The sequence below is a fragment of the Erpetoichthys calabaricus genome, chromosome 18 (assembly GCF_900747795.2).
Source record: "Erpetoichthys calabaricus chromosome 18, fErpCal1.3, whole genome shotgun sequence".
Lineage (NCBI taxonomy): Eukaryota > Metazoa > Chordata > Cladistia > Polypteriformes > Polypteridae > Erpetoichthys > Erpetoichthys calabaricus.
In genome coordinates, this window is record NC_041411.2 from 17,752,899 (window position 1) to 17,775,300 (window position 22,402).

The 22,402-nt window shown below is 38.9% G+C and overlaps 1 protein-coding gene across 7 annotated transcripts in view; it reads left to right on the forward strand.

Moving 5' to 3' along the window:
* Window positions 1-10,218: 10,218 nt before the first annotated feature.
* Window positions 10,219-22,402, forward strand: part of depdc5 (DEP domain containing 5, GATOR1 subcomplex subunit) — a 93,795-nt gene continuing 81,611 nt past the window's right edge. For 3 of the 7 annotated variants that reach the window (XM_028824386.2, XM_028824389.2, XM_028824388.2), the window contains exons 1-3: window positions 10,233-10,459; window positions 12,764-12,849; window positions 15,357-15,482. In XM_028824386.2, the coding sequence (XP_028680219.1) occupies window positions 15,425-15,482 (58 nt within the window). In that variant the 5' untranslated portion in view covers window positions 10,233-10,459; window positions 12,764-12,849; window positions 15,357-15,424. Of the gene's footprint in view, window positions 10,460-12,763; window positions 12,850-15,356; window positions 15,483-22,402 lie in introns of all 7 variants that reach the window. The other 4 variants (XR_007933910.1, XM_051921246.1, XM_051921245.1 and 1 more) reach the window with 4 other exon arrangements.

The following is a 22,402-nucleotide window of genomic DNA, read 5'->3' on the forward strand; positions in this document are numbered from 1 at the left end:
TATCTTATCTTGAAGAAGACATTAAGGTGACTCTTTGATGTGGGATATTTTGGGCTTTTTTTAAATATATGAATTATTGTCAGATCTGAACTGCATGGTCCCTCATCAGAGCTCCTTACATGTTTCCAGTGATCAGACACTAGAATATTGTCACCGATGGTGTCAGATAGTGAGGATTTATTACATAGATTAAAATGAGTGAGGCTTATTAGATGATTTGTTTATCAGGGTGTAAATTAAGAAGACTAAACTTCTGTGATGGTGGATGTTAAGAGAAGATATGACAGTAAAGGTGGATAGGGAGCAGAGAGTAAGGGTTTTCAGTGAAGAATAAATCTGAAGAAAGAGGAAGAGGATGATGGGCAAAGAAAATATTGTGAAAAATTAGTTCAGATAAATTTTTGCTGACTTACAGTATCTTTCATGGTTTTAAAAAATATAGAATTAAAAGTTAACTTCTGTGCATATTCCCATCTTGTATGCATGACATTCTTTAGACATACCAAATACACGTGTGTCGGTTTAAGTGGCGTCTTTATGTTGGCATTGTGCGGGTGATGGTGGTTGCATAGTTGTAGACTGCGATGTGCTGGTGCCTCGTCCAGGATTTCCTCACAGCTTGCACCTGATGCTACAAGCCATTGATTTATTACAACTCTGGATAAGAAAATGGATGGGCAAATCTAAATAAAACTTTAAGTAAAGTCCCTTTTCCATCAACACTGATGATCCTGATGACGCATCCTTTAAAGGTAGAAGGGTGAAGGTAGTGACAGTTGAAGCTCTCCTCTGAGCACTTCATCATTAGTATGCATGTACCAGGGGTTGATTCTGTATACATGCAAGCTCCACCAACCTCCTCTGCTTTGAGACACAATGTCTTGGGCAGATGTATAAATCACCTATGCCACATACAGGTTCCATCTTTGCCCAGTACTGCTTTTATCTACAGTACCACTGAGTATCATTACCTTAATAAACATATAAAGATAACAATTGTGGAAATTGAGTGTTTGCAAGTGAATGTCTCCAGGATACAGCTGAGATGTGATATGATAAATATTAAAGAAATGGGGTTGTGCACTGACTTACAAGTTTCTGGCATTTGATGAAATTCAAGTCTTCATGGCAGCTTTTGGCCTGCAAATCTGTCCCAAATCTCAAGATCACTTCATAAATCAGTTGGCTGCTGCTCTCATACCCAGAAATGTATGATTTAAAGAATTGTGATAAAAAATTTAAACTTTCAATTTTACTGTGGTTTAAGAATGAACCCACCTGCTTTATCCTAACACTCTGAAAGTGTCTTAAAATTGACCAAGTTGGTATTCATCAATTTCAGCTTTATTTTGAAATGCCTCCGAAACATTAAGATTCTACTTAATTTTTGGAAAAAGGAAAACCAAAATGAACCTGAAAGAAGAAGAACAGGACATCAGGGCATCAGGGAAAGCCCAGTCACTGGAATCTGAACTTGGCCCTGACATAAACTCTGTCCAGGGTTTATGAAGAAAAAGTGTACTAAGTGAGTTGGACAGCAAATGACAAGATTGGACAAACTGAGTTCTGAACTTTCCTGCATGTTTAAACATTTTAAAATATGGTACTGTTACACATAAATAAAATAAAAACTGTTAACCTACTGTGTATGTCTCCATTACATGGATTTTTTTTTTTTATCTTTTGTGTTTATTACAAAAAATTTTTTAATTTATATTTCTGCTGACTTTTTCTGCCTAAATGATGAGTGCACTGGGTTTAATTCAGCCAGGGAAAGACACCCACCACATTATCTCTTATGCTGTTCCTTGTAACTTGAATTTAGTGAATTTAAGAAACCGGCAGTACAGTACAATAAAAGCAGATTAATGTCCCGAATGAATAACCAAACTTAACTTTGCATTGTTCGTGTTAGACAAGCTATAATGCTCGAGTTAAAGAGTGACGCATTCATTATGCTGCAGTATAAAGCCTTGATGGTTTAAGGGGCTCTTTTCCAGAACGGCTTCCGCAGCTTTGATTTATGAATCCATGTCTTCCATTCCATGTCGCCGACGAGAACGCCCCTTTGTCATCATCCACAGTAGTGTACTACCGTGAGCACGTGGTTTTTGCATTAAGAAAAACTCCTTTACGTGCACATTTAATAAGAAGGAATGGGTCATTTAAAGGGTCCATTGAATGAGAATTTAGGTTTTTGCTAATCTTTATAACACCCTGCTCTGCGCTTGTCACGAATCGTATCAATGTATTGTTTACTGTAATATCCGTTACCCAAAAAGCAAACAACAAAAAAGCGCACTACATTTCCAATAATCCACATCGCGCGGGGCTGCTTATTTTGTTGTGTAAGTAGATTCTTTTTCGTGTCTTCGCGTTTGATTTTATTCACTTGGAGAGTAGTTCTCACATATTTTTTTTATATCTAGGCTCATCACAATGTACACCATATACCCCTTGCCTTGCCGATCTCTCTCTCTATACGAACGGTCTGCCCGGTCCTCATTTTTTGTTACACCAGTTCGCCGGAAATTACACCAGGCGCGAAGCTTCACACGCCTGCGTTGTGTGACCTCCTTGCAAGTCAGTGCAGTGTGAGGAACTGCTGGTACTAACAGTAAATAGGAGTAACAGGAGAAGGAAGTTAACTCTCTACCACACCATACTAGGAGAAGGTTAAGGTTAGGGTTAGTAGTACGCGCTGATAGAACACCCGATCTGCGGTGCCTGCCTGATTTGCGGGCGCATGCACACAAAGACAATCCGAGCCGCACAGAGCTTTACTATTACGACCCTGCCCGATCTGCGTTTTTTTACTTTGCGACACGAGTCCCCATCCGATTTGTCTCTGCTTAATAGTACTAGGGTGTTGTACCGTGTTAGCCATTATGAATGTAGAGAAAAGCCAAGCAAAATGACACCTTTTATTGGCTAACTAGAAAGATTACAATATGCAAGCTTTCGAGGCAACTCAGGCCCCAAAATTGATTTCACGACGCGGCCCGATTTGTAGTACTGCGCATGTCTAATGTTTTACGACACATGTCACTAGTCAGGTTTGAATTGTACCTGCAAGTCATTTTTGTGTTGCCGTTTATCTCCGTCTGTAAGTGGACTTCTTACTGGAAAAGATGGCAACTTTTGAAGTTTATAACGTCTTGGAAAAATATTTGTCGCCTGAAAAATTTAACTCTATTCGAATGAAGAGGGAGCGAAATGAAATGCGACGTGTGTCTGTGAACTTTATAATGAATACGTATAACTTTTTGTAAGTACATCGTATTGATGATAAAGGCAATAAGGATTTTCATTTTTAGTTGCAATACGACCTTCGTAATCTCGTGGTTTAAATGTGAAAGTCGCAGCATTTTCCGTATTTGAGTTAATGGATGTATTTAATTTATTTCGTAACACCCTATTAGCATTTGGTGGTGTGTTTCTTTTAACATTTGTTCACATTTTGTATCTTAAAAGCGTGAACGGCATGCTAATAATTAAGCAAAACAATGTAATCGAAGTGTCGAATTAGGAATAGAATTAGTGCACGACTGACACTCGACTGGTGTAAAGTGTTTCCTCCGAAGGCATCGGTATTTTACATACATACAAGAGTAGCAACAACTAAATTATTACAAGAAAGCGAGATGCAGATAATAGCATTACAAATTGTTAATGAAGCAGATCAGAATCTTACACGTTTTAATTGCTTTAGTGTGTTTTCCGTTTTTTAAATCTATTTCTAGCTTATTAATGTCCATACAGAAAGATGTAATAGAGGGTCTAACATTCTGAATTTTACACTTATGAATAGGAAATTTACGAAGCAAGGAAACCACAGTTACTGCATTTTCTAACATTTAGTCTTCAAAATTGTATACAGAAGAAGCACAATACTTAAACAGTGAGATATTGGTTTGTCATTCAAGACAGTAACAGAAATAAATGTTTATAAAACATTTTAGAATAGGAGCAGAAGTAAAAGAAATGTGAGAGGGGATTTGTCTTCATTTGTACAAAAATTACATTTTGGGGGCTACTGTTGGCCGAAGAAGAAGGTTGGGTGTAACAGAATAAGATGCAGAGGACAGATACGGAAGAAGATGATCCACTGTGGCAGCTGAAAGAAGAAGATTAATGTCATACTTATGAATTCTTTTGTTAGTTAGGTACTGTTTATTCATAATTTTGAAATGGATTTCTTTAACCTTAGTTAGTAGAAAAAATTCTATGGCAGAAAACAAGCAATTTTAAAATTTATAACCAAAGCCATCAGAGAAGTGTGGTGTGTGTCTGATGTGGCCCAGTGACAGGCTGGGCACCTGCTGTTGTCACATGTCATAAGCTTAAAAGTACACACACATACCTTTAACTAAATATAATGGAGAAGGCTTGCTCCTTAGAACTAACTTCTTTCTTTTTGCTGCAGTTAGAAACACAATGCCTCTTCATTGTATTTTTTTTCTTGACCCTACAGGATGCCCAGTGGTAATCAGTCTTCCATGTGGCTGAACAGATGCCAGCGAACCCTAATTCTGAGACACAACTGGATGTTCTTTTCTTCTGCTTTTAAGATTCCCAATTGATGATGTGCAGTTCATGTTAGGTTTGCTATTTCTACAGGTAAGACTACTGAGGCTTTCAATTTCAGAAGTAATTTGTGCACAAATCCCTGCTAAGCCTCCCGATATTTATTACTTGATCTGTAATATTTTGCTGCCTTGAATACTGTAATGTATGTCTTTTCACTCTGTCTAGTAGCTTAACACGAGCTTTTTAATTTTAGACAGGAAAGCCTCAGAGTGTGAATCCTCACAAACACAGAGACTGAGGAGCATCAATCACAGCAGTCACTAAACAGAGATGTTGTTCAGTTTTGCAAAATAACATTTATTTTCTTAAGTTACTGTGCTTTGTTGTTGGATTTTGAAAGAGCTGAGACTTAATTTTAACTTAAAACAAAACTAAGGCAGGAGAAAAAAATGAAAATGTTTTCATGTAAGTAATGACACCTGAGCATGTCACATCAGAAGTTCAGATATACAGAGATTGTAACACAATGTCTACTGTATGTGTAATGTAAAAGGAAAAAAATGATGCTACATATAATGACAATTAAGTTGGGGGTTCTTTCAACATCCAACAAAAAAATACAGTAATTCAAAAAAATATTAGTTAGACTTTACTCTAAGCAGAACATTTATCTATTGTGATAGTTAACTTTGGTAATAATTAATCTACAGGTGTACCAAGATAGTTGGCAGAACAAGAAGTAAGGGTACACTTTATTAATGTTTGAACTCCATGAGTGAATATCTACTGTGGTTATGTTTTTAACAGTTACAGTGAAGTAGAAGAGTCTGGTCATGTTATGGGGCAGCAGTTAAAGAAGAAGGATGGACAGATGTGCGCCATGTTGAAGTAGTTGGTGGCCCTCCTGCCAGACACTTCTAGAATCCACCATCTCAACCTTTGGTCTGATCTGCTGTGCCTTTGCCAAGTGATCACGAGGTAGTGGCCTATTTTTTTTTTTTTTTCTTCTGAAAACTGTCTCAGTCTCATTGCACTGGCTGCCTGTCTCACATAGAATTGATTTCAAGGTTCTATTAAATAATTAGAAGGCTTTGAGTATTTTAGACACTGCCTGTATTTTGGAGTGTCTGCTCCCAACATTTCTTTTCTCAAACGTTGCTTTTCTTTTTATTCTAAGATCAACCATAAAAACCGGCAGCTTTCTGTACTCATGTAACACAATCTGGAATGCTTTGCCAGTCGAGAAGTGCCAGGCCACAAATGTCATGCATTTCAAAAAACTTCAACAAGCCCACTTTTCTAATTTATCTTTTTCTTAATTACTTGCATTGGTTGTAATAGATTAGAAATGGTACTGTGTATAGTTTGTAAGATCTGCACTGGGCACTAACTTCTGCTGTTTTCTTTTTCCAGTTAATTGCAGTGGTCTCCACCGTCTGTTACATCAACTCCAACAGCCTGTGATGCCAGAGTGAAACAAAGTTCACAAGACGTTCTGAAATGGAATTGGGATTGGACTGAGACAACCACAGTTATGTATGCTAGGATGTGCAGAGGGGGCTGTGCAGGCTTTGGCTTGGGACCCCCAGAAGTTTATTATCTCCAGCATCCTTGAAAGCTGCAAGTTTGTCTTTGTCCCCGGCCCTTTGACCATGCAGCGTATTTATTACAAAGTACAAGGACCCTCCATTTGCTTCTTATTTACTTTTATAATGCCTTCAATTTTCTTTGTAACTATGTTTTTGTAGAGCAATTTGAGCAACACTTGTAAACAAAGGTGATATAAAAATGTTATTACTGAACAAATGTTAAGGGACAGATCAGGAAAAAATGTCAGTTTAAGTAGAACACATTTTTTATGGAATATTGCTGGATAATAACTCTGAGTAGTATCTTGTTCATAAAGCTAAAATAGCATTTTTCCGTTTTTTGACAATTTTAATTATTCACTTTTACTGTGTTCAAAAACCTTGACTAACATTTTTTTAAATGCTAAGGTAAAAATATGTAAATATATTTGTGTTCCCTTTCCCTAATAGGTTTTAACACCTCCCCATTGTTGGCCATTTTCATTGTATTTGTGTTCTAGTTAAATGCATTTAACTTTTATAAATCTTTATGATTACAGATTTTTGTACTCATATATATATATATATTATATATATATATATATATATATATATATATATATGGGTGTGTATAATTTTTTTTCTTTTGAGAAACATTGTTTACAGATCTTTCACTTTTCTTATTTTTAAACATACCATTTATTTATTCAGTAAAAAAATGTATGAAAAAGTGTATTGTATTTCCTTTTTTTAAAGTTATAAAAATGAATTGGCTCTGTATCAATATGGGTGAATAAAACCATTCACATGAGATGAGTCTGCACACAAACATCATTGGTGTGTTATGTTGATTAAACTTGTAAGAAAGAATATCACTGCACTCAGTCCACATGGTGTTCATCATAAACTGAACTATTTCATGCTGTTTAAATTCTGCTCAGTTACTGGAGAATATTTTATTTTACAGCTGTTAAATTCAGTTCAGTTCTATTGTCTTAATAGGTAAGTTTTTTTTGGGGGGGGGGTTACAGAGACACTTTGAAACAACATTAAAAACGCATCACTAAGTACAAACATATTACAAAGAACTATAGCAGCAAGCAACTTACTGTAAAAAGAAACAAATCAAATAGATTGATTCAACTGATGACTGCTCACTCACTTGATTTTAGTCTGTGGATGTAAAGTTGAACTTCTTTGTAAGATTAATAGCTGTTGGAATAAATGAGGATTTGAACTGGTGGCTTTATACTCTTGATTCCTTCAGCATCTGACCTGATTGCACAACTGAGAACGAATTAAAGAATCGGAACAAGTGAACACTTACAGTTAATACTAAGGGGGACAGTCAGCACAATGCCATGCGACACAGTGTTATTTCTTTTGTTAAACAAGGACCATTTATTTCTATAAAACTGGTTGGCTACATTAGGTTTTGTAAACCTGATGCCTTAAGACAAATGGCAATTTTATTTTAATAATAATTGATATCTAAAGATATTTTTAAACAAACCTCAATTTGTCCATAGAAATTGCAACAATAGATCAAAACGGAAAGGGGACTTTATATAGTTTACTATGTGAGTGGAAAAATAAAAACACTACGTACTTATATAATGTATATATGTACATGCACAGTACCTACCAAAGAATACAAAGAGTACACAACGTGTTTCGCCCTAATTGGGGCTCATCATGTATACACACCTATGCTTCCCCTAATGGCGATGGAACCTTGGACGTCAACGTTATGCCACGAAAGTTGCTTCGTTTATTTTGCAGGATGAATAATTTCACTATGGTCAACTAATGTGGAACTAAAATGAATATACCATAATGTCAAGTTGTGAATCGGCATGCACAGTTCAGATCGGGCTGTGCCGTAAAGTGGATTTTTAGTTTTTTTCATTAAGCGCATTCGGTGTGTGTAAGTACCTAATAGACATAGAATTACTAGACGCCTCATGACCAGCAGCATCGTACGTCAACGTCGTCGCCATATTGTGAGTGGTACTGCTGTGGAGTGAAGTAATGGATAAAGATGCCTCACGCATGTGCTGCTTGGGATTGTACAAACCGCTGTACGCACCAAACCAGATCACAGGGATTACATTTCATAGGTAAGGCTGAACTATTGTTTTGGTTATATTTGGCAATTAGAAAATCCCGTTTTATAATCTTAACTTGAGCTACGCCAGGCTAAGGTAGCAAAGCTATGCATTTATGTGTTCAAGTGAGCCTCCATGCAACGTTTTGGCCAAACGTATTTAGTCACTAACTGTAGATTGTTGTTAGCTGTTAACATTTGTCAAACTTTGAAGGTTTCCCAAAGAAATCCACCTTAGGAAGCAGTGGTAGGTAGCCCTTAGACAGGATTTTGAGAAAGCTGTCCTGTGATGTGTGCCATGCTAGTTTGGTAACAGATGCTGTACCGGCATCACATGATCAAAGCTACCACTCGCTCACATTAAAAAACAAAGGAGGTTTGATGATTCCTTCTGAGGGTCCAGTCAAGGTGGTCAAAGCAGCTGAGCGTGTTATCCGACAGTCGACAGTCGAGCTGTCAGTGGGTCTTTGATCAATCAGTTTGTTCGGGCTGAGATTGGTTCAGATGATGTGCTTTTTCTCACGGAGCACATTGAGGAAACACAGTTTGAAATTGACAACCATCATTTTATGCTCATGTTTAGTTGTGTCTGTCTTCCACAAACTAAGGCTGCACCATATTGCCAGACTGAACACTCAAATTACAGAGTGGCAACACACGGAAAAAGCTATGGAAGACAGTTCTGTTTCAAGGATTTTAGATCCTATCCTGTATATATTTAAGTAACCACATTGTGTGTGTGTGTGCGCGCGCATGTGTGTGTGAGAGAGATTGAGAGAGGAATGAGTGAAATGTTTTCAGAAATTATTAAGCCAATTTGTATACAATACAATTGTTTATTTTTGTCATTGAGTGGATCATTTCACTGTTAAAAGAAAGACAAACAAAGATAACTGGCAGTAACAGCGCAAAATTCACAATTGGTATGCCACTTTGAAAAGATAAGTTTTGAGGGCAGTGTTAAAATGTGTTATTGAATTGAGCTGACGTATATGAGAGGGAAGAGAATTCCAGAGTTAAGGAGCACAATGAGAGACGCTCGAGCTCCCATAGCACAGAGTTTGATGTGCGGTACAGAAAGTCGAGCTGCAGATGAGGATCTGAGTGACCGAGAGGAGTGCAAGTCTGTAGGAGATCAGTGAGGTTGTGGAGAGCTTTAAATGTTAAGAGCGGTATTTTGTATTGTATTGTGTAGTTAACAGGGAGCCAGTGAAGTTGAGAGAGAATCGGTGTAATATGTTCAGTGGATTTAGAGCAGCAGGTTATTATCCTGGCAGCAGAATTTTGAAGATGTTGTAAGGGATGGATAAGTTTTTGTGGGATGCCAGATAGAATAGCATTACAGTAATCTATACGTGAGGTGACTAGGGCATTAACCAATACTTCAGTACGGTGTTGGGTAAGAACAGGACAAAGTCTAGAAATGTTTCAGAGATGGAAGAAGGCAGTCCGAGAAATGTTACTTATATGGGAGGAATTATTTAATAATAATAATTATTATTATTATTTAATAATTGCCATTATTAATGTATAAATGGATATAAATAATTGCATTCAAACGATTCGACAAAATCTGTTGTATGTAAACGATACTGTTTTAAACGTTATTGTTTATCATCAGAAAACCCGGTTTCTACGTCTACCTGTATTAGTTTAAATGGCACTTTTGCCACTCGCAATATGGCGGACGCGCTGACGTATCGTGTCGACTGAGCAACACAGTGAATGCGGCGTCTATCTATATATCTATGTCTATGAAGTACCAAGTCCCTGTTTCCGGGTGGATCCGCATGCGCGTGCGTATTGAAAGGCTACGTCTTCGCACACTTTACGGTACTGCCCAATCTGTTTGGCGCATGCGTGAACACTTTACGGTACGTTAGACTTCCAATACGCCTGCGCGTGCGGATCGGGCAGGCACGCAGATCGGGTAGCGACACAGGGCATTGCCACACCCACCACATGACGATCCCAGATTACCACCCGAGTGCAGCCATGTAATTGGTGACACCTCAGCACCACACTAATTCAGATGGAATGGAACCAATGGAGTTTGTTGAAAATGTAGGACAATGTCTGCTTTGACTGCTCTTCTGTACGCATCATGAAACTTTCAGGTCATGCTGTGGCTATGTCGGGCATGTCTATATTCAAGTTCTAGTATGTTGTCGGCGGGTATTTGGACCAAATCGAGGAAAAGCAAAACTCATCAAAACAAATAGAGTCGTTTGTCCCGACAGGTCCGTCAGTCGAGGTGAGTGGCATGTTTACTAAATCGACTGTTATAGCGAATGAAGGCTCTTTGTGATACATCTTCTAGTTTAAAATATGTTCAGGGACTTTGTTTTTACTTCTGCTAAATGTGAACAAGCGAGGAGGAGAAAGAGCATTACTTTAACTTTATATCTGTGGCTGTTTTAGACTATTGTTTGTTTGAATTTGGCACTAACGCATTGAAACAGACTTGGTGTTTAACGACACAAAACTTTGAATGCTGGGGGAATGAAAGCGTCGGGTCCACTATCTGGTCAGGGTTACCACTGTTTCACCTGATGGCTGCGTTGTGAGCACGACCTTCTGCACCTTTGCCACCTGCTTTTAAATATAATGGGTGTTTAGTTCACATATAGCGGTCAGTCCACGTGATATCAACAGAAGCTTCCCGACCAACCATCTCCGATTTGCTTCATACTTACTGAAAATAATGTCTTTGTACATACAAACGAATGCGTGACAAACGTGTATCTTCATTATTTTCTGAGAAATGAAGGCTTTAAAAAAGGGAATTTTGGTCCTAATTTATTGAAAAACGAGTGCCACTTGACAAATGACAATGTTCCATAGGTCATGATTTTAGAACTGTTAATACCTTGTAAGTGAAGTTTTGTCGTGTTGTTTCTCATTACGGTTTTTAACATGTAAATAATTGGTTAACAGTTGCTAATTTATGACTTGCTGAAAATGGCCGTCAAATGTGGCTTAGTGTAGAGCTACAGGAGGCCAAAGTTACTCTGAAGCATAAATTCATTTTATTAATACAGCTTTCAGCAAGCCATACATTAGAAATTGTGAACCAATTATTTTAGACGCTAAAGGCAGCAAGTACTAAAGAACAATATGAAAAAACTTAATGTATTAACAGTTCAAAATTTTTATTTTGTGGAACATTGCCATTTGTTTAATAGCACTCACTTTCAAGAAAATTAGGACTAAAATCCCCCTTTTAAAGCCTCCATATCTCAGAAACTGAGCACAGAAGAATATCATTTTGCATGCTAGTTATTGGATACAGTGACGTATTTGGCAAATGTGAAGTAAGTTGGAGATGGTCAGTAGAAACTTTTACTAAACTGTATTGTTTTGACATGTGTTAACTCCTATGGCATCAGGCGTTATTGTGTGAGGTGTTATTTCTGAGCTCTAGTCAAAATATTGCTGTTAATACAGTACAGTGCTCTTGTAATGGAATACTCCACCCAAAATTTTTATTTTTTTGTAGTTTGCAGTGATGGCCAAGAAAGAAAATTCAATCTCGTGTTTGCATACAGAGCAGAGAGAAAAACATTTATGATACATACAGTGCAGGCCAATGGCGACCAATGCTGTATACAATGGCAAGTTAGTGAAAAAGTCCATGAAAAAAAAAGGAATAAAAATCTTGTAAAACATGTATCACATTATCCACATGTCAGTTATCCAGTCATAAGCTAAACATGTGCAGAATGCATGCATTTGTCTGCTAAAATATTATTTAGTGGTTTCTTTCATTGAACAACATAAACAGCAATGTCTTTGTGATATGTGAAGTAACAATTAAATAATATTTTTGAAAAAAATGTTGGGCATACGACTGGAGAAATGACATGCGAGTTATTTTCCATGGATGCTTTTTACATCTTTTTTCATTTTATGACATTGTCGCCATTGGCTTCTTTAATTTATTTATATTTATATATATATACACAGTATCTCACAAAAGTGAGTACACCCCTCACATTTTTGTAAATATTTTATTATATTTTTTCATGGAACAACACTGAAGATATGACACTTTGATCCAATGTACAGCTTGTATAACAGTGTAAATTTGCTGTCCCCTCAAAATAACTCAACACAGAGCCATTAATGTCTAAACCGCTGGCAACAAAAGTGAGTACACCCCTAAGTGAAAACTGGTCAAATTGTGCCCAAAGTGTCAATATTTTGTGTGGCCACCATTATTTTCCAACACTGCCTTAACTCTCTTGGGCATGGAGTTCACACGAGAGTCACAGGTTGTCACTGGAATCCTCTTCCACTCCTCCATGACGACATCACGGAGCTGGTGGATGTTAGAGACCTTGCGCTCCTCCACCTTCTGTTTGTTTAAAATTGTTTACTTTATGATACGTGATTCGTTTTCTCCCTTTGTGGATCTCCAGCAGCAAATATGCAAACCGTATCACAGACCTTATATCTGTCTTGGCCATACAGTACATGATCAGGACATGGATGAATGATAGAAGAATACCTTTACAGTACAAGTCATTATCAGTGGAATCTTTTCTTGTGTCTTTAGGAGTGGATTAATAAGAGTGATGCTTGAGAAGAATTTGCAATCTAACTGTGAGGATTTTGGGGAAAGCCGAAGAGCTTCTGCCTCAGGTGAGTTATGCTTAGAAGGTGCAATGGCCTAATGTTAAATCTTGAGACAGTGAACCATTCTGCTAAGAACATACAGGATACATCTATTGGAGATGGGTGATCCTTATTTTACAAGAAGAGTACAGTAATCCCTCGCTATATCGCGCCGGCTTCACTCTATCGCGGATTTTATATGTAAGCATATTTAAATATATATTGCGGATTTTTTCCTGGTTCGCGGATTTCTGCGGACAATGGGTCTTTTAATTTCTGGTACATGCTTCCTCAGTTGGTTTGCCCAGTTGATTTCATACAAGGGACGCTATTGGCAGATGGCTGAGAAGCTACCCAATCAGAGCATGTATTACATATTAAATAAAACTCTTCAAATATATTGTGAGCACGGGGGCTGTTCGCACCCCTAGAAGATACATCCACTCCTCAAAAAACACTGAAAGACTACCTTCACATTGCTCTCTTCCTTGCTGGGCTTAAATCGGGCTGTTTTGTCAAGCGATATGCTTCCTGCATGGTGCTTCGCATACTTAAAAGCTCGAACAGCACGCATTGATTTTTAATTGTTTGTTTTTCTCTGTCTCTCTCTCTCTCTCTCTCTCTCTCTCTGACATTCTGTGCTCCTGACGGAGGGCGTGTGAGCAGGGGGGCTGTTTGCACCACTAGACGATACGGACACTTCTCTAAAAAAAATGCTGAAAGGCTACCTTTACATTGCTCCCTTCCTAGCAGCTGCGTTGTCCAGCGGTGCTTCGCATACTTAAAAGCCAAACAGCCCTATTGATTTCTGATTGTTTGCTTTTTTCTGTCTATCTCTCTGACATTATCTGCTCCTGACGCGCAGTCCTTTGAAGAGGAAAATATGTTTGCATTCTTTTAATTGTGAGACGGAACTGTCATCTCTGTCTTGTAATGGAGCACAGTTTAAACTTTTGAAAAAGAGACAAATGTTTGTTTGCAGTGTTTGAATAAAGTTCCTGTCTTTCTACAACCTCCTGTGTTTCTGTGCAAATCTGTGACCCAAGCATGACAATATAAAAATAACCATATAAACATATGGTTTCTACTTCGCGGATTTTCACCTTTCGCGGGGGGGGGGGTCTGGAATGCAACCCCCGCGATAGAGGAGGGATTACTGTACAATGTTGCTAGAGAGAGCTGAGAGAAGAGCCACTCTTTCTCAGACTGTAGGATTTGAACTAAGAGAAAACCAGTTGCTTTTTATTTATGTGATGGCACATACTTGCAGACTAGACTTTGCAGTGTTAAATATGGCATCTGGCAAACCCCATAAAAATGTTGCACTCGCACATACCAGGGGAAACCAGCAAATTCACATTTTAGAAGACAGAAATAGGAGACTGTTTTCATCTAAAGTCAATTTAAGATGGGACGTGAGAGAAATGTTAAAAATGACAAGAGGAGTAAGAAGAAGGGAATGCCCCCTGCTTTGAAAACGATCTGTTCAGCAAAAACACAAGGGTACAGGTTGAAGCCCATTAAGGGTAAACTGGCACCATGTTGCGTCATGGTCGCATAAGAATTTCAATGTAATCTGGACATGTGACAATATTACTGCTGCTAACCTTTAACCCAAAGTTAACTGGTGTTTATTTTTCAGAGTCGAAAAGCAAATCAAAAGCATATACAGTGCAACTATGGGTAAACTTGTGTCCTTCCCTCAAATCAAAAAATTATATCATGGCCTACAGTGTTGCCATACCATCAGCAGGCTCGCTCCACTCAGTGTTATTGCAGTAGGAGTGGGCTCTCTGCCCTCCACCAGCTAGGCTATGAGACCAAGCAGGTGTTGCCCCTCCTTACCAAATCTTCAGTCCTTTGCAGTTTAACCTGCTAAGTGATCTAAAAAATCAGTTGGATCCTATTTCCCCTTACCTTTTAGTGCGCAGTTAATTTTTTTGGGAGAGCCTACTTGGAATGCCTCACAACAGGGTGAATGAAATATTCTAGAATGGGAAGTCACTTAAAAGGTTGGCAGATTGTGATAGAGCTTCTGTATCTGTGATGGTCTGTGAGGGTTTGGCAAATAATGGCAATAAAGTGGAGAGCAATCAGTTGCAGCAGGCACAGAGTTCATAACTTTGACAAGTATGGTGACCAATGGTCAATGAAGCACGATACTAGTGAGACCAAGAGATCCGTTAGTACAGACTCCTCTGTTCTGCTCTGAAGACTGCAAGGAAACAGTTGGCTGATGCTGACTGAATTTTAGTAGCTGACCTCCAGACTAACACAATTCCACAGGTCCAGTTGTCAAAAGAGCCACAAAAAAAAAACACCCAATCTCGGCAAACAGTTCACCTTGTCCATTCATAATGTATAGGAGGTCTTGTGAGTTTTCTATGCCCTGAATAGATGGGGTTTTACCAGTTTTTATGGGAAATTTCAGCAAGTTCCAAGGCAATTGACTCTGAACGAAACTGACTAAGGATGTACTGTATATATGCAAGCAGTTGCACTTTCATTTTTTTTTTATTGCTGGACTCTTACAGGTGTTGAAACTCCAGTGGCCTTCATGGAGTGGCCCATGTAGGGCTTTTCAAGACTCACAGCTGTCATCATGAGGACTAACAAAGTGTATAAACTTGTCATCCACAAGAAAGGGTTTGGGGGAAGCGGTGAGTTAAAGTTAATCTTAGTGATTTGTGTCCTTGATATGTTGCTGTCTGATCTTAAATGACCTAAATTGGGGTTCCTGGAGGGCTTCAGTGGCTGCATTGTTTTTCATAATTTGAAGTTTGAAGAAAGAAAAAAAAACATATATTTGATTTCATTCTGTTACATCAGGTCTTTCGTGCATTGTCTTTTTTTTCCTTTCCAAAGATGTTGTCAATTGGTTTGTGGCTAAAAAAAGATCTGTAATATTCAGTCCCTTATTTTTATTAAAATAGAATGTTTTTGATGAATGCACACAAGATTGAATGAGATACTTTAGATGGTGAACGGCTGTCTCTTTTGTGTCTTACTGCTAACAAAACCAGATTGGAGTTAAGGCTAAAAATCATGTAAGGGTTGGCAAGCTTAACAAGTTTGAGTTCCTGAAAATGTTGCTTGAGCAATAACTGATTTAACAGTGATAATTGGCTTCTCATTAATAAATTGGGTTGGAGCAAAAACCTGCAACCACTGTGCGCCTCCAGAACCAAACCTGGGGGTCCCTCCTCTAAGCTCTGGCCTTTGATGATGTAGTCTTTTTATTGTTTGTTATAAACTAAGTGTTGTAGTAGGTACGTTTACCCAGCAGTAACATTATAAGCTTATCATGTTGGGCTTATTGGAAAGGGCCTTCACACATGATTGACTATACCATAACATGAGCCTTTCCTCTGCTGCATGCAAATTAAGTAATGCTAATCTTTGGCCACTTACTGTTTACTTACTCAAATAGGTCTATGTCTTCATCTTTCGGCTGCTCCCGTTAGGGGTCACCACAGAGGATCATCTTCTTCCATATCTTTCTGTCCTCTGCATCTTACTCTGTTACATCCATCACCTGCATGTCCTCTCTCACCACATCCATAAACCTTCGCTTAGGCCTTCCTCTTCCCTGGCAGCGCTATACTTGGCAACCTTCTCGCAATATATCCAGCATCTCTCCTCTGCACATGTCCAAACCAACGCAATCTCGCTTCTATGACTTTGTCTCCCAACCGTCCAACCTGAGCTGACCCTCTAATGTCCTCGTTTCTAATCCTATCCATCCTCGTCACACCCAATGCAAATCTTAGCATCTTTAACTCTGCTACCTCCAGCTCTGTCTCCTGCTTTCTGGTCAGTGCCACCGTCTCCAACCCATATAACATAGCCGGTCTCACTACCGTCCTGTAGACCTTCCCTTTCACTCTTGCTGATACCCGTCTGTCACAAATTACTCCTGACACTCTTCTCCACCCATTCCACCATGCCTCTCACCTCTCTTCCACAATCCCCATTACTCTATACTGTTGATCCCAAGTATTTTAAACTCATCCACCTTCGCCAACTCTACTCCCTGCATCCTCACCATTCCACTGACCTCCCCTCTCATTCACACACATGTACTCCGTCTTGTTCCTACTGACCTCATTCTTCTCCTCTCTAGAGCATATCTCCACCTCTCCAGGGTCTCCTCAACCTGTTCCCTGCTATCGCTACAGATCACAATGTCATCAGCAAACATCATAGTCCACGGGGACTCCTGTCTAATCTCATCTGTCAACCTGTACATCAACATTGCAAATAAGAAGGGGCTCAGAGCCGATCCCTGATGTAATCCCACCTCCATATTGAATGCATCCGTCGCTCCTACCGCTGCCCTCACCACAGTCACACTTCCCTCGTACATATCCTGTACAGCTCTTACATACTTCTCTGCCACTCCCGACTTCCTCATACAATACCACAGCTCCGCTCGAGGCACCCTGTCATATGCTTTCTTCAGGTCCACAAAGACTCAATGCAACTCCTTCTGGTCTTCTCTAAACTTCTCCATCAACATCCTCAGAGCAGACATTGTCTCTGTGGTGCTCTTTCTTGGCATGAAACCATACTGCTGCTCACTAATCATCACCTCACTTCTTAACCTAGCTTCCACTACTTTTTCCCATAACTTCATGCTGTGGCTCATCAATTTTATTCCCCTGTAGTTACTGCAGTTCTGCACATCCCCCTTATTCTTACATATTGGCACCAGTACACTTCTTCTCCACTCCTCAGGCATCCTCTCACTTTCCAAGATTCAATTAAACAATCTGGTTAAAAACTCCACTGCCATCTCTCCTAAACACCTCCATGCTTCCACAGGTATGTCATCTGGACCAACTGCTTTTCCATTTTTCATCCTCTTCATAGCTGTCCTTACTTCCTTCTTGCTAATCTGTTGCACTTCCTGATTCACTATCTCCACATCATCCAACCTCTTCTCTCTCTTGTTCTCTTCATTCATCAGCCTCTCAAAGTACTCTTTCCATCTTCTCCACACACTCTCCTCACTTGTGAGTACGTTTCCATCTTTATCACCCTAACCTGCTGCACATCTTTCCCAGCTCGGTCCCTGTGTCTAGCCAATCGGTACAGATCCTTTTTTCCTTCCTTAGTGTTCAACCTCTCATACAACTCATCATACACCTTTTTCTTTAGCCTTCGCCACCTCTCTCTTCACCTTGCGCTTTATCTCCTTGTACTCTTGTCTACTTTCTACATCTCTCTGACTATCCCACTTCTTCTCTTCCTCTGTATACTCTCCTGTATTTCCCCATTCCACCACCAGGTTTCCTTTTCCTCCATCCTCTTTCCAGATGTCATGCCAAGCACCCTTCTTGCTCTCACCCTTACTACATCTGCTGTAGTTTCCCAGCTGTCTGGTAACTCTTCACTGCCACCCAGTGCCTGTCTCATCTCCTCCCTAAACTCAACCTTGCAGTCTTCCTTTTTCAACTTCCACCATTTGATCCTTGGCTCTGCCCTTTTCCTCTTCTTGATCTCCAACGTCATCCTACAGACCACCATCCTATGCTGCTAAACTACACTTTCCCCTGCCACCACTCTTCAGTCTTCAATCTCTTTCAGATCAACTCTTCTGCATAGGATGTAATCTACCTGTGTGCATCTTCCTCCACTCTTGTACGTAACCCTATGTTCCTCCCCTCTTCTTAAAATACATATTCACCACAGCCATGTCCATCCTTTTGGCAAAATCCACTATCCTCTGACCTTCTTCATTCCTCTCCTTGACACCATACCTACCCATCACCTCCTTGTCTCCACTGTTCTCTTCACAAACATGCCCATTGAAATCTACTCCAATCACCACTTTCAGTCCCTTGGATACACTGTTCATCACTTCATCCAACTCACTCCAAAAATCTTCTTTCTCACCCATCGCACACCCAACTTGCGGTGCATATGCACTAACAACATTCATCATCACTCCTCCAATTTCCAGCTTCATAATCACAACTCTGTCTGACACACTTTTCACCTCCAGAACACTCTTGACATACTGTTCCTTCAGAATAACTCCTACCCCATTTCTCCTCCCATCCACACCATGATAGAACAATTTGAATCCACCTGAGTCACCTGGCCTTACTCCCCTTCCATTTAGTCTCTTGCACGCACAATATGTCATCCTTCCTTCTCTCCGTCATATCTGCTGTCTCTCTCCCCATACCAGTCATACTGCTAACATTCAAAGTTCCTACCCTCAGTTTCACTCTCTTTACTTTCCTCCTCTCCTCCTGCCTCCGGACACGTCTCCCCCCTCTTCTTCTCTTTTTTTCTTCTTCAGCCAACAGTAGCCCAATTTCCGCCAGCACCCTGTTGGCTAACAGTATTGGTGGTGGTCGTTGTTAATTTGGGGCTCGACCCATCCGGTATGGAAATTTGTATTGTTGTCCGCATATTGATTTGGCAAAATTTTACGCCGGATGCCCTTCCTGACGTAACCCTCCCCATTTATCCGGGCTTGGGACTGGCACGAAGAAACACACTGGTTTGTGCATCCCCTGTGGCTGGTTCACTCAAATAGGTCTATGTATACTCCTAATAAAATTACTGTTACTTTTTTGTTTGCATGGTTAGAAATCACAAGATCATTCTAGATCCTTTAACTTTCCTCTGTGTGACTGATTCTTAGCTTGTCCAGTCTTTCATTATTAGTAATTTGTGTCTTCACAGACGGAAACCAGCCTTGTCTTTAAGGCAGGTACAAACCACAAAATTTCATCCCTGATTTTCCTGTTGCTGACAAATGTTTTGTGACATTTGCTTATCAATTATATGAGTAGTTTGGATGTGCATTCTGACCCAGTCTTTGAGTTGTTGCAGGCACCTCAACATATTTAAGCATGTGTGAAGTTATTGTCATAAATTCTTTCAATGTGAGATTTAGTGAACAGTCATGAGCAATACCTAGCAATAGCATGAGAGGAAATCCAAAGGACAAGCTTGAGGCAACTACAGTCACAACAACTGACATGAAAGTAATGGCACTCTGACAAGAGCAGGAATGCCTATATGCTGTCTCATCTGAAGCTGAATACATCCATCTTTTTCAGTGCCATTTTGGCAAAGTCACATGAAGAATGGTCACTTTTTGGGTGTTTTTGTGAGATTGGCATCAAATTTGTGAACCTTGTCTCCATTTGATTGTGCGGTGTACATACCACAACTTTTGACAAGAAAACTGAATGCAAGAAAGAATGCTAAATCATATGAGCATCAAAGTATTTTTTGGTATTTTGAAATTGGTGTAGTTTGATGTTATATTATCTAAAATTGGAAAAAAATCAAATTCTCACTTGGAGGATCTGTACAAAACGTTTTCAAAACATGGCAGGATCTGATCAATAATATTTTAGAGTAAGCATTTAAATTGTGGGAGTGGATTCTATCCCCTCTTTTTTTATTTCTATTCATTTTTATTAATTTATTTACTTAAATATTATTTTTACTATTATTAAAGTTATAATATTTTATATATAAAAATATATAATATTTTTACTATTATTAAAGAGCTAGTTGTCCTAGCTCTCTTTTTCATGGGTGGGGGTCAATTTGTTTTGAACCTAGTTTTGTTAAACTTGACTTGCACGTGTGGAATGTTATCTGATGTTAATAAAATGTTATATTAAAAAGAAAAAGAAAGAAATTGGTGTAGTTTGAACACACCCTTGCCCGACACTAAATTGATATATATCATCTGGTTGCCATCAATATTTTGCTTTATTGAAAGCATTCAAGTTGGCAGTCATGTAACGTTAGCCAATCCAAACACAACCACATCATGGATATGCGTGGAAACCCAGTGCCTTTCATAGGGTGCTATGTACAGCCGCCTACTAAACAGAGCAACTGTCAGGCAGTAGGGGAAAGGGGAAGACGTTTACGAGGACACTGTGCTGTAGGTGTTTCATCAAATGATATAACATTTTTCTGTGAAAAGGGATGTGGCGGAGTGAGGCAAGGTCCTTTTGAAGACACTGCTTACGAATTTCAAAAGGTACTAATGTCGTCTAATTTTTCTGTTTTGTAGTTATAACTTTTACCAGCCACATAAAAGCAGCTGTTGGAAGTTTGGCTTTTTACAGAAACTCACAAAATAAACAATAATATAATGAAAGATAACAACCCCCTCCCAACTCCCGAATGAATAACAAGAAATTAAAAGAAAAAGATACTAAGATTAACCACAAGGTATCATTGTCCAGAAAGATTTTTAATAATTGGTTTATCCAAGATTAACAAAGCTTTAAGACAACTAATTGTCCAAGTGACCAAAAGTTTTACTGTGATCTGGATTCAATTGAATCCCTCTTGCCACCATCTCTGACACTGGCATCACTGGGGTGGCCCTCGGGATGCCTGAGTCCTACCTATTTGGCAGATCCTACCGTTCATCTTGGCGTGGAGAAATGTCAGGGGTGCATGAAATGAGTATAGGGGTGCCCCAAGCATTGGTACTGGGTGTTGTTCTTCTACTTCTTCTTCTTCTGTATCTCTTTGATAAACCCTATCATCCAGTCCCATTGTTTCTCTTATCAGTTCTATGCTGATGATACACACCTATGCCTGTTGTCCCCACCAGTGGACTGATTGGCATTAGCTAAACTCTCTGATATTGCATTCTGGATCAAGGAACACCATCTCCAGCTCAACCTGACAAAGGTGGACCCTTTGAAATGTAAATGATTGGCAGAATTGTCAATTCTGCAATGAACTTTTTGACCAACAGATGTCGCCATTGATTTTGATATGTTAAGACAAAGGAGAAAGTTTAATATAACGGTTTGCTATTAATGCATTTACATGTCTGAGAAGCAGCAATGTTTGATCAGACAAGGTGTCACTTTTGTAATCAGACCAAATAAACCCTTTAATGCTAAATTCTTTTAAGGTTGGATCGGTGGTGCCAATAGTGTGTTTACCTTAAACAAATAAACAAAAAAAAATGTAGAAATGGTAGACAGTTATATCACCATTGTCCAGTAGCAATGGAGGTTATTATTGTTGTGGTATTTTTTTTCCTCATTTTAAACTATGGTTTAAATGCATTTATTATTTAAAAAAGGCAATTATTTTTCCTCATTTTAAACTATGGTTTAAATGCATTTTCATTTAAAAAAGGCAATTATTTTAAGTTAAAAAGTATAATTTGCTTCCAATAGTGGTCTTTAAAATATACAGAAGTATGTTAACTTTTTCCATATAAACAAACAATTTAGCACCTTTTTTTGTTTGAATGAATGTCAGAAATTTACATTCAAACATACAGTTTACATCATTAAATAACAAATAAATGCAACGCTACAAGTTGTATAACTGCCTGTCAAAAATAATATGCAACAGAAGTACAATAGACATTTTAAAATCCTAACTTCTGTCTCAGGACGACCAGCATGATTATTTAATTTGGCTGTAATGCAGTTTGCTCTGTAATGGCAGCGTACCCAGCTGTAGTGAACACGTGATTGGAGGGAGCGCTAGTCGCACAGACTGTTTTTTATGTAATTTGACAGCTCATTACTTATACATGCTCTTAATGTCATTTCAGTAGAAA